The 12621-nt window shown below is 39.2% G+C and overlaps 2 protein-coding genes across 2 annotated transcripts in view; one reads left to right on the top strand and one right to left on the bottom strand.

The window, feature by feature from the left end:
• Positions 1-10221, top strand: part of LOC106653920 (suppressor protein SRP40-like) — a 41622-nt gene extending 31401 nt beyond the window's left edge. Inside the window, exon 7 of the transcript XR_002763634.1 lies at positions 10187-10221. The gene's annotated coding sequence lies outside the window, so the exon portion shown is untranslated. The remainder of the gene's footprint in view (positions 1-10186) is intronic.
• LOC106653921 (transcription factor mef2A-like) lies at positions 772-2797 on the bottom strand. Its single transcript, XM_014373585.2, has 5 exons — positions 2580-2797; positions 2418-2510; positions 2179-2346; positions 1801-1986; positions 772-1683 (listed from the first exon to the last, which is right to left on the bottom strand). The coding sequence occupies exons 1-5, from the start codon at positions 2631-2633 to the stop codon at positions 1288-1290; spliced, it is 897 nt and encodes a 298-aa protein (XP_014229071.2). The 5' UTR covers positions 2634-2797; the 3' UTR covers positions 772-1287.
• Positions 10222-12621: the final 2400 nt, after the last annotated feature.

Raw genomic sequence — 12621 nt, 5'->3', positions numbered from 1 at the left:
TTCACTGCGTGAAAGCAATATGTTGGATGGTGCATTTATCTATCGATAGATACTGGTTTTACATAGCCGAAAATCTTTCCGTATACGAATGAGTTTAGCATTTAAAGATGCGCATAATATGAGAAGGCTAATTGTAAATATCAATGAGTATACAGCTAAATTCATCAACGAAAGCTCACAAGGAGAGGTATTTTGTTTTATAACTAAGAAAGCTTTTCAATGGTACACCAAAATCCATTGGAAATTTATGATGAATAGGTTTGATAAAGAGTTTATTTTGTAATTAAAATACATGAAAAACAATGTTAATTTTTGACAATGAGCTTTTTCCCAAAGCAATAATACTTTCGATACTGTTTTCTATAAGTAAGTCAAAACTATAAGCGTTTAAGAAAAATATATTCTTAATAATAATCTAATTTATTTATTAAAAAATGAATTGAAAGTTATAGCTAGCGATCACTTAAAAGTGGTTGCATCTGAGCTTATGGATTTCCTTAAGAAAATTTATACAACCTTAGCGCTGTAGCTAAAACTGATTTAAAAGTAAAAAAAAAATTGTATAAACGTCAAACTTCTTGGAAAACTAAAATAAATTTTTGTGAAATGTGTCAATATAAGTTACATCATTCAGTAACAGTAAAGTATTTCTCACACATGAGCCTTTTACCCAATTTCATGTATATGTAGCTTTTAGATTACATGATAAATATACATACGAAAAATTGTATACTCCAATAAAGTCTTTATTTTAATCAATAAATTCTACAATTTATTGGAAGCTTGATATTTAATTGTGAAGAAAATGAAAAGAATGTTACAAAGATTATAACTTCAAGAAGTAGATATGATTATATTTGTATACAAAGATGTAAATATATTTACAAATTAATAGATTGTAGTATTTAGAAACATTATAAACTTAATTTTTGATAGTTCTACCGTACTTTTGTACTTACTAAAAAAAATTGAATTTTATGCCTCGTACAATGATTCAGTTTACTTTGTTTAGTTTAAAATTTGATCAATTTTGTGGATCAGCGTGATTCCTTTCATGCAAGGAAAATCGGATTTTTTACGGTCATAGCGTCTCGAATGAGTTTCAAACGAACTTGTTGAACTAGAATCAATTCTAGGTAGTGTCATTTTTTAAATTACGCAATGTTTGAAGATAAATTTAAAAAAATGATTGTATCGAATATAGGATACTATATTCGATGATCAACATTTTTAAACGTTAAATTATAAGAGGCTATTTCTAGGGTCAGTTTCTGAACTTTGTTTTGATCAGTACTTCTTTCTTGGAGTTGGAGGAACCGCAGGACGTGAAGAATTCAAATTACTTTCGGAAACTGGACTTATTGAGCCATTGTTAGAATTCGAATCATCTTCGGAAACTGGATTTGAGCCATCGATAGATTTCGAATCATCTTCGGAAACTGGATTTGAGCCATCGATAGATTTCGAATCATCTTCGGAAACTGGATTTGAGCCATTGTTAGATTTCGATTCATCTTCGGAAACTGAATTTGAGCCATTGTTAGACTTCGATTCATCTTCGGAAGCTGGATCTGAGCCATTGGTGGGATTTGAAGGGCTTGGAGAACTCGAATCGACTTCGCCAACTGGAGATGGAACTTTTGGGATTGAGGCTCGTGATTTCTTTCGGGGAGAAGGAAGTTGCTGAAAAAAAAGTTTGAAAAAAAGTATTAGTTGGAAATCACAAAATCAAGTTAATTTGAAATACAAATGTGGCGATTAAAATGCATTTGAATTTCTTTGATGTCTGGTGAGTCTTACCTTAGGACCTGTGTCTGATTCACTTAAATCCTCACAGGACTTTGAAGGTGTAACTTCCCTTTTCCTGGATTTTCGACGAGATGCAGCATTTGAAGGCCCTGGTAAATTGTGTAAGTCTTCATGTCGTGGCGCTATGCTTTGCGCTCCTTGGCACTCCTCTTCGTCACTTGACTCTTGATTTGGAACCTTGAACGAAGTATCAAATTAATCAATAATAGATGTTGTTTTAATCATCGAGTTTCTGAATATTTCGTCTAAAATTCGCATTTTGTCGCGTAACACACTTATTTGTACGACTTAGATACGATTTTAAGAAAATGTATGAAAGTTAACAGTGACATTTATCGATTTCAACAAAATTAATAAGATATTTCATACATTTTGATTTGAATGTTCATTTTCATTTTCATTGCCTTTAAGTACTCTGACGTCATTGTTGGGTGCAGGGGGATCATTTGAAGGCTGTAGGTGATATCCATTGGGTTCCCCGTCAAACTCAAGTACAAGGTTTCCTCCCCGCTCTTTTACTCGCTCCAGACTTTCGTCCTGAAATAAAGTTTCAAATCGTTGCATTTCAAGTATCATACGTACAGATCTACTCCAGAATTTAAACTTACATCCGGACGTGATCTCCTAACGTTTCTTTTTTTTTGTGGGCATTTTTTAACATTATCCGAAGTCCTTTCGTCTTCAACAGGTATTCGGGGACCCTTAGATAAATGTTGTTATTAATAATTGAAGTAAGATATTGAAATAAGAGATTTATCGAAATAACGTACCTCATCGCTTGATGGGCTGTTGGTATTATTTGAGTTACCCGGAGCTTCTGACATTGTATGTACTTTGCTATATATTAAAAATGTTTTACTTTTACCGCACAAATGTATTTGAAACAAAAAAACGTCCTTTGAATTAAAAGAAGTTGACCAACTTTCTTTAATTTTGAAACCAACGATCGTATCGTCCCGACTGCCGAAGCACTACAAGCTTGAAAAATTTTCTCAGTAGCTGACGAGGGTAATGCTGAATGGTAAACAATAACAAATTTTTGGTCTTATTGTATTAATAGAATATGTCTGTTTTGGTTTGAAAAATGTTCAAATAATAACAACGTTTAATACACGAGAAACTCTGCGTAACGGCTATACCTATATAAAATGTATGAATGCCCGTTTTATTGTAAATTTTTTATGCGAATCATATGTTAATGAACCAATTTTGTCAATCACGATTATCGAACTTATAAAAATGTGTACTATAACAATCATGTTTTTATTACAATAATTACAACTTCTCATTTGGCTAATCGTAAATATCACTACGATTAGCGCATATAGGCTCTTGTGTATGCTCTTTGTGTATTTGACGAAGAGGAGCAAGTGTAATCATAATGGATGTTATCTGATAAAAATCAGAAATGCTTTCGTCGATTATAAAATTAATTTTTTCTACAAAAAATGTAAGTTTTCACAAAATTTCTCAACGTAGTGTAATTGTGTTCTCGCGTTAGCAACTATATGTACCAAAATATTTGTTTGATAAAACGTTACGCATTCGTAAGGGAGACTTTGAAGCATCTGCATTATGTATGCTGAATTTGTCCGCCGAGATTAAACTCACACACATATTGGAGACGTGTCTAATAATCCATAAAGTTGTCATTTTGGATAGCAATATCTGCTATGCAGACTTGACATAATACTAGTCTCATATCTCCTGCGTGTGCATATACACACGTGCACTGGAGATGGAGTGGGGAAGTTGGAGAGGGTCGATTAGGTGGGTGGGGGGGTTACAGAGAGAGAGAGAGAGAGACGAGTAGCGAGTCGAAGCTCAACGGTCCGTGTATTGCATTAACGGAGGATGCGTGTTCATATACGTGCGTGTACACATACCAGTCTCGTGGAAGAGTCCCAGGATACTCTTCAGTCGTACGTGCATGTGCATCCATATACGCGCCGTATATATGTACGTACGTACGTACCTTTATGCGCCTCACATGTAGAGGAGTCTAGGCCATCAAGTGCGCATCGCTAAAGCTCGATTGAGTCGATTGCTCGCGTGCACGGGGCTGAGAATTCTGCACTTCTGCTGCTGCTGCTGCTGCTGCTGCTACTACTGGCCTCTCTCTCCTGTATCGACGGTTTGTATGCATCCGGATCCGAGGAGATATAGCCCATACACGTACCCTCCCAATAATGACGCGAGTGATGCATTGACAATTAAGATGAGAAAGCGGCCCTGGCGTCTCTGCTGTCTTGATAGTAGTTTCACGTGTATACGAGTTTCAGATGTTGTAACTAATAGATCATGCGTGTATGGCTTCGATGCATATTATATAACAAACGTCTTATCGTTAATTTACGATACAATGATCAGTTTTGGATCGATTGCACTTGGTAACTTTGTCTTCAACAAAATAAGTCGTACTATCGAATTCGAAAACAAGGACTTTTCCTAATTTTCTACGTAAATTTCATCAATGGGTTAGCTTGAATTATTAAAAAGTACATTAGTATAGTAAGAAGACTAAACCATTCGTCACTGTTCATAAAATCTTGGTTAAACTAATGAAATTTAATATTCTCCTTGAAAATATTATATCTCGCTTCACTCATTTTCATTCATTTATTTATTCGAAGCATATACTTCAGAAGGATTAATACGCTCGTCGCAGAAAAGTATCGAGTGCGAATGACATGTTGTTCATAATATTAGATAAATAGTTATTTTATCCGATGGCAGCGCATTGGTAATTCTCTCAAGTATCGGCGATTTGTTATCATACGTTTTGTCATAATCGTTGGCCTTTTTTTTTAATTTTAAGAAACAATGCGATACAGGCGAGTCACAATACAAAGTTACCATAGTCGAATACATATGCGATATAGGCTGGTACACAGCATTTCGCTCGCTCGGATAGTTGGCCTCGTGCCAGAGAGAGAGAGAGAGAGAGAGAGAGAGAGAGAGAGAGGGAGCTAACTATTAACGAAAAAGCCTCAAAACACGTACGAATATTGCACGATCGAATCTACGATGCGATACAAGAGAGCGGGAAAGAGAATAAATGGGCAAAGGGGAAAATAAGAGCTGAAATGTCTTGGAAAGCGTCTGAATGTGACGCATTGATTTATTTTCAAGTTAAGAGACTTAAGTGGAAGTAAAAAGCTGTAAACTATGTACGAAATATTTGTCAATTGCAGAAATAGTTCCTGTGTAATGTACTACTCACATGTACTAGGATCGTTTGACTCTTCATTTAGTCAAAGCATCTGGAATTATTGATGCTAAAGCTGTGCCTGTCATTCAATCGAATATAAAGTTTTTCATGTATAGATTTTTGAAATTTCTTCTGTTATTCCTACAAAGTTATATAAGAAATAATTCAAAAGATTAGTACAGAAAGAAAAGTTTTTATAATTTAGATAGTGGTAAATATATCTCCGCAAATACCGTCGTATCGTCGTTACTTGGATATTTACGCTGTCAATCAATCCTCGAGCTTTCTGCGACGTTCTTTAAACAAAACTTCGTTAGACTCGGTCTTTCGCGCAGTTATCGATAAAAAATCATGAAAACTAGAAATGTAACGACTTTAAAAAAATAACTCGAAAGAGGGGAAAAAATTGATGTCGAGCCGTGTTCCAGCGGCGGAAGGATCCGATTATAAACTAGTGGTACGAGGCGCGGCGACAAAGAACAAGACCGAACTTGCAGCGCAGCCGATGATGATGGCCATGGTGTGTGTTCCGCTGCGCAGGATAAAGCTGTGAAATTAATCAGCCGCTGTCGTCATTATGGCAAGCCTGACCGAGCCGTCTGATCATCAATAACCAATTTCCTAAAACCAATATCGCGAAAATTAGTTTCTCACCACCTTTCCTCTTCCTTTCAACCTATACCCTCTTAGCTATCTCTATCTTTCTCCCTTCCTACCGTGCCGCCACTGCTGCTGCTGCTGCTGCTCTTACTACTGCAGCAGGCATAACTTTTCCCTCTTTTCGCTAGATATATAAACTGTATTACCTGACATCATCTGTCTTCGATATATCTCTTCCATTTATCGTGGGTGTATCATTTTTGGGAAAATGGAAGGATCTAATTTTTGCTGAACTTGCTTTAACGTATCACTGTATTATTTTACGATAATAATGAAAAAAAATATTGGACATAGGCATCGATGATTAATTGTTTTATACTAATCAACATTACTAGGAATTATATTACAGTCGAAAAATCACGAATTCATGGGAAATCGTACTCAAGACAAACGTTTAAAATAGCTCGTTGTCAAGCGAATCGAATAGGTTGATGACACGTGCAAGTGAAACGCGAATATCTTATTCGGGGATTGTCTCGTGCTTCTCGTGCCATTGGCTTGGGCTCGTGTTCTTCGGACTCTTCTTTCAAGGAGAGCAAGAGGTTAGTAGTACGCAAGGCCAAACCGCATACGCGGACGTTTGAAGATTAAAGGGTGGATTAATCAAAAGCACTGCAACGACGGCAGCAGTGGAAGCCCAAGCTCCTCTCGCGTATTTCGAGTGCTTACATATACATATCGAAAGGGGGATAAAGCGAGAGTGCGAGGGGCAGAGAGGGAGGGAGAGAGAGAGAGAGAGAGGAGAGCGGCGCCAGAAGAGGGAAGAGCAACAGAAGAGATGCAAACCGTTCATACACACACACATACACAGAAACGTATATAGCTATGGCGTGTCATGGAGTTATTAGGTTTGGAGAGGCCAGAAGCAGCAGCGGCGGCGGCAGCAGCAGCAGTGTCAAGAGTTGCCGATTAGAATTTCGAGCAGGAGTGCCGCAAGTTTGCCGACTGATTGGATTCTCATTGATGGTTGTGTGTAGCGGCTGCAGTAGCAGCAGTAGCGGCGGCGCCCATCATGCGCACAAATCGAGCTATACATATATTTGTGTATATATATTATACTCACTCACACATTTATATAATGGAACATAACTATTCAATCGACTTGCAGCAGTAGCAGCACGGGAGCATAGACAAGCGCAAAAAGCTCTAAAGTTCCATTTTGCCGCAGCTTGCGCGTCACCGTGGCTTCGTTATATGCCAGAATTTTGAAATTCATACAGCATAACGCGAACATAAAGTTCTTTTTTCGAAAAAAAAAACGAGAAGAAAGAAGGACAAGAAAATATACAATATATAAAAACAGAGGTAAAGAAACGAAAGTTTAAAAGCTTACAGTCGCAAGTTCACGGAGAGGCGTAGCAGCGGCCGGTAGTAGTAGCATGTACAGCAGTGCAGGCGCAAGCTCACAGGGGGGGAGCAAACTTTCATTACTCGACAAATTACCCTAATTCGGCGCGTTAGCCTCTTGTCGGTTAGAAAAGTTTCTCGTCGGCGCGGTGGCAGTAGTAGTGGAGAGCAGCGGCGGCAGCACAGGCACGCTCGCACTCGGCTCGAAAAGAAGAATTAGAGAAAAGAAGCTTGAACACGCGCGATTACCATCTCTTTTTCTTTTGCTGCCGCCGCCGCCGCCGCCGCAAGAGCTTTAACTCATACATATTACTCGAGAGCGAGTGAAAGTAACGAAAAGTAACGAAAAGTAACGATCGAGCTTCGAGACTCGCTGCGCGAATCAATTCTCTCTCTCCCTCTGCGCGCAACATCGCGGCAACAGTTGCTCTAAGCCTTCGACCTTTTCTCAGCCGCGCCTCGCCTTATCTCGTATGTGAGAGCTGCCAGGAAGCTGTTACAAGTATTAAACTTTGCCTCGAACCCCTCGCCCGGTCGCGGCCCCGCCGCCGCCTCCGCTGCATTACCGATAAAGCTTCGAGCCTGTATAGGCTTTTGCTCCCACAGAATCGCGTGTATTGGGTACAGAGAGTAGAATGGCACGAGCTCACCGCAGCGCGCGATAGCGGCAACCGTATGTGCGCAGTATTATGCGGAGCGAACTCGAGGCCCTAGTCTAGCTAGCTAGCTATGTATGGGTAGCGCGTGGGCGTCATTCAATATTTAGCGAGCTAATTGAATTGCGCGCAGCCACCGACTGATACAAATAAAGTAGCTAGTTAGAGAAACTTCTCTCTTCCTCCTGCAAAGACCCTCTCTCTCTCTCTCTTCTCCTTTCGCGTGCTCCATTTCGTGCTTGAGCCTCGAGACTGGAGCTTCGAGTTCGCTTTGTACACCCGTGCAGGCAAAGAATTTTATCATTATTTTCAATTTTAAATGCTCGTTTGATCGTGAAATTTGGAATGTATATTTAGCTACTTGACTATTCTAAATATCGTGAAAATTACACAGACATCGTCGGCTTTTTCAAATTTCAAATTATATTTCCGTAATTTTTATCGCTGATTTTTTGATTCATAGATCGCCAATCTTCAAAAGAGCCATTCGGGAAACAATCGAAGAGAAAAGTCAACGACCGAGGTTATGTCAGTCAGTTATCCTCGCGTGTCTTTCGCGATAACGTAACGTATCAAAATTTCGATTTTTCAAAACTAAAATTTCCGTGTAACTCAATAGGGTAAAGGACACGTGTCTGGGATGGCGCTGCGACCCTTCCTAACTCGTCACTCTTGGGTATGGTCAAAGAAGCTGCCAAAACTCTTGGTAAACAACGGCAGCAGCAGAAGCAGCATCAACAACAACAACAACAACAACAACAGCAGTAGCAGCAAGTTCGTTCACAGCTGCGGTCGCACGATCAACTTGGCCGAGCCGAGGTCGTGCGCCAGACCTCGACGAGTGCAGAAGCTCGTGAGCGCCGATCTGCCGCTAACTTGTCCGCACGAGGAAGGCGTGCGGCGAGTCTGCGAGCCGATACGCGTCGTACCGGTGCGCGTGTGTCGGCGCAGCGATCTGGAACGCGCCTGTGCGCCCAAGGTTCGTCTTAACTCTCTTGCCCAAACGATCGTTTATTTTAAACGCCCCGAAGACGATGACGACGACGGCGAGGCTGTGCGCGCAGCCCCCGAAGTTTCTAATAATTGATATTCGAGCACGTGCACACGAGCATCATTAGAGCTCATTAGGTGTATGATGGCGCACGAAGCGTACATCGTTCATTTAGCTGCTTGAGCGGCTATTACTATTCGCGGCTATTTCTTCGAATTGCTAAAATTATTCCATCGATAAATTACTATTGCACGAGGGCAAATAGGATACTCGGCCAAACGCGAAATTCAATTAAGACGCTTAATGCGGCAAAAGCTAAGCGTATGGAATCTCGCTTTTGCTCTCGCCAACGGATCCACCTTCCCTCTATACGAGTCACGCTCTCTTTTGATCCCTTCCTCTCTGACTCTCTCTCTCTCTTTCTTTGCGTCTCTCTTTCTATTTCATTTTAGTAGTCAAAGTCGTCGTCGCCGCCAATGCCACTGCTACAACTACAATCGCATCGATTATTCGCCTAGAAGTTTGTACTCGTTATACAGTGTAAGGAATCGGTGGGGGGCGGGTGGCACGAGGATTGAATCTTTGCGGGAGCCGTTGCAGCCTCTGACGTCTTGCCATTCGACAAGTTGGCACATCTTCTGGCTTTTCTTCGGATACGCATATTTCCAAGATCTATATACGCGCCATCGAATGGTCTGGAATTCCAATTTATAAAACGTATAGCTATGCGGATGTATAGACATCGAAAGGGAGAGAGAGAGAGAGAGAGAGAGAGAGAGAGTGAGTGAGTTGAACGGGTTTACGATTTGAAATTAGCTCCGACGGCGAGCTCTTGGCGCAGCCAAAACTTTTGCTCCTTGCCTTGACACCTCTCACTTAAATATGTATACTATGCCGCATGAACTCGTAATAGTACTGCGAATGCGCCCCGTGCAACTACTGCTGCTGTAAAGGCAGATCGGCGAATGATAATATCACGCTTTTTTACTGTTTCCTGCGTAGTGGCCTTTCTTTCGTTATGGACTTTGCTCGTGAAATAAATTGACTTTTCACGATATGTTTGTCAATTAAGACAAAACACATGAATAAGATTACCTAAGAGTGATAGATGTGTCCGAGGGGGAAAACGAAAAATTAAATGTTATCTATAGTTCGCACTTGCAGACATATATTGTACGTCTGAGAGCACACTAACATCTCTACGAATAAAATCGATGATGGATACGTATTTTATGAGACGTGAATGATGAATGCCCCAACAGTAAGCTCTTGCTAGACCTTAACTTATTATTTCCACGAAAATAGACGCATGCAAAATTCAATTAGTACCCGATTTCTGATTAATTGACCAGCTTATTATGTTTATCAAATAAGAAGAAAAAATTTTCCCAACATTTTCAAATATTTATGATTGAAGAAATCTCCAACTGCTTACATATATACTTAACTTCTAAGTGCAATATCAAAGCTTTCTGTTATTTACAATCTTTTTTTTCGTCTCGTTCTGCGCAGTTCTGCGACTGTCCTCAAAAACCACCACCAAAAACGACCTATCAAATGATCTGCGGTTGGACGGTGTTCGGAACTAAAGGAGCGATCGTCGTCGGCCTCTGCTATTGGACCATGAGCGAGGGAATCTGGGGTGACAGTGCGGCCACCGAGGACTTTTATTTTCGGGTGCGCGAGACTATTGCCAACGACCCGTCCCTCGACGAGGTAAACGATTATTATTTCGCTGTATTTGCTAGCCGAAAATGTAAAAAAAATGCGACGCCGAGTGCACAAAGCGTAAATGTTGACATTTTCTTTTCGTTGCCATACAGGCGCGTATAATATATTTATTTGACTACGCCATGTTTTGTTGCTTTGAATTATAACGTTGGCTATATTTTTAATTTTTCTTTTTCCTTTTTTTTCGTTGTATACTTTACTGAAAATGTACAACAAGAAATATTTTTTACAGTTTTCAGTGCCCAGTTTAGCTTATATGAGATTCAAAATTCTCGATTCGTACAACAGAGCTGTAATGGCCATTATGGGTGTTCTAGTGAGTATTCCACTTGCTCTAGGCAAGAAAATAGATGAAACACTGCATCCGTGTGAACCCGTAGAAGAAAAAAGTAGATGGAAATGGTGAGTTGCTCGTAAAACAACTCAATGCTTACCTGTAAAAAATGCGTTTCATGTGAATTGTTTTTTAAATCATTTGTGATTTCGTAATTGAAAACTGTGTTGTAAACTTTTATAAAGAAATGACTTGTCTTGCCAAAAATTTCAGTTTAATACTTTCTTTTTTTATACTTTAAACTTCATTTTTGAAAACAGGGAATTCTACTTTGCTGCTCAAGTGCAATTTTAGATTTAGTATAAGGAGCATGCGCTAGTAAAATTATGAAAATAATATGTTTAATCGTGTGCAGTTAAATTTAAATGCAGAAACAGCTGAGCAGATAAAATTTTTATTTACATTTTACGATGTTATTTTAGCAAAAGCCTAAGATGCGGATGTCCGACTGTCATCATTGTTTAATAGTAATGAGATTTGAACATTTTAACGTATAATTGAGGATACACTAATATTAAGGCATCGTAAAACCAACTGAATTTAAAATTTTTAAAAGCTTATCCAACTCAGTAAGATACTGCAGCAGAAACAACGAACTAAATGGCTAAAGATTTTCCGGGGATTTCTACCTTTAGGTGTGAGAAAAACTGCTTATCTGTGAGACCGATCCTCTGGGACGACGGAAGCTCTTCGTCCACCTCTGGGTAGACAAACCACGATATCGTCTTTTGTCTGATGTAAGTGTAAGATGTCTTAATGACTTTCTTTCCTGGGCTTCAGATTTTTTTCTCACCTACGCCTTTTTTCCATTCGAAAAATCAACGTTTTTAATTATCAGAGGTATTAAGAGTCCTTAAGCTTATTATACTTTACATAATATTTCCGACGTTAAATAATGCTCTTTAAAATGCGCAACGCATTCTAACTGCTTACTTGCATTCATGGAATTCTTTTTCGATCCAAAGCTATTTCCATTCGACAACTTTTAAATGTTTTATTCAACTTCAGAATTTAAAGTTACGGTATCTGTCAACGTTAAAGTGATTTGACTAAGCAGGACTCTTTTTATGTTTCTTTTTTGATTACGAAAGTAAAAAAAATTCTATATATGTTAGCTGTAAAATTTAAGCTTTAAAAATGCGCTATCGCACATAGAATTGCTAAAAGTTATCACAATTTCATTCATACAGCGAGTGAAAAAAAAAATATGTTTTTGCGAATAAACTTGCTCGAGTTGAAAATTTATTTATTCATAATTATCCACAGAGCATGACGTTATTAATGTTGTACTTTTTAATAACGGCGCTTCATGAGAATACCTATAGCTTAATTCGCATTTTTCAAGTAGTTTCAATATTTTTAAACATATAAACTAATATGAAAAGCCAGCGGGGGAAAACAGCATTAATGTTGACGCTCAACTTCATCTGCACTAAAAAGTTGTCTGTGTGTGTGTGTGCAGCGTCAACGACTTAAAACTGCTGGCAAATCCATCTGTACGTGTAGCTCGCTGAACTTTTGACTCAGATTTCTCTTTCTCTTTCCGGGGGGTTAGGATCTTTCTGTTTATTTGCTCGCTATTCCCTTCCTCTACTCCGGTTTTCTCTCTTTCTCTCTCTCTTTCGAATCATGTACCTGAGCAATACTATACTGCAGAGCCACTGCAAGCTTCGAGCTCGAGAAACATTAATTGAAAAGCCACTCGTACACTAACACATATACCTAGGAAAGAGAGAGAGAGAGAGAGAGAGAGAGAGAGAGAGAGAGAGAGAGAGAGAGAGAGAAAGAGCAAACAAAAATACTCGTGAAAATTTCTCTTCTGCAGCGGTGCAACGAGCGCTTAACTTATGTCGGGGAGAGAAAAAAAAAGAAACCGGCTAAC

The sequence above is a fragment of the Trichogramma pretiosum genome, unplaced genomic scaffold, assembly GCF_000599845.2.
Source record: "Trichogramma pretiosum strain Unisexual culture from Peru unplaced genomic scaffold, Tpre_2.0 scaffold11, whole genome shotgun sequence".
Classification (NCBI taxonomy): domain Eukaryota; kingdom Metazoa; phylum Arthropoda; class Insecta; order Hymenoptera; family Trichogrammatidae; genus Trichogramma; species Trichogramma pretiosum.
The sequence above is the reverse complement of the archived record's forward strand: the minus strand, read 5'-3'. Positions and strand labels throughout refer to the sequence as shown.

Excerpts from the sequence above, each read along its gene's own strand:
- LOC106653921 (XM_014373585.2), bottom strand. The coding sequence starts at position 2,633 with ATGTCAGAAGCTCCGGGTAACTCAAATAATACCAACAGCCCATCAAGC. Across the intron at positions 2,511-2,579 it reads ACAGCCCATCAAGCGATGAG|GGTCCCCGAATACCTGTTGA; the intron begins GTACGTTATTTC and ends CATTTATCTAAG. Across the intron at positions 2,347-2,417 it reads TTAGGAGATCACGTCCGGAT|GACGAAAGTCTGGAGCGAGT; the intron begins GTAAGTTTAAAT and ends ACTTTATTTCAG.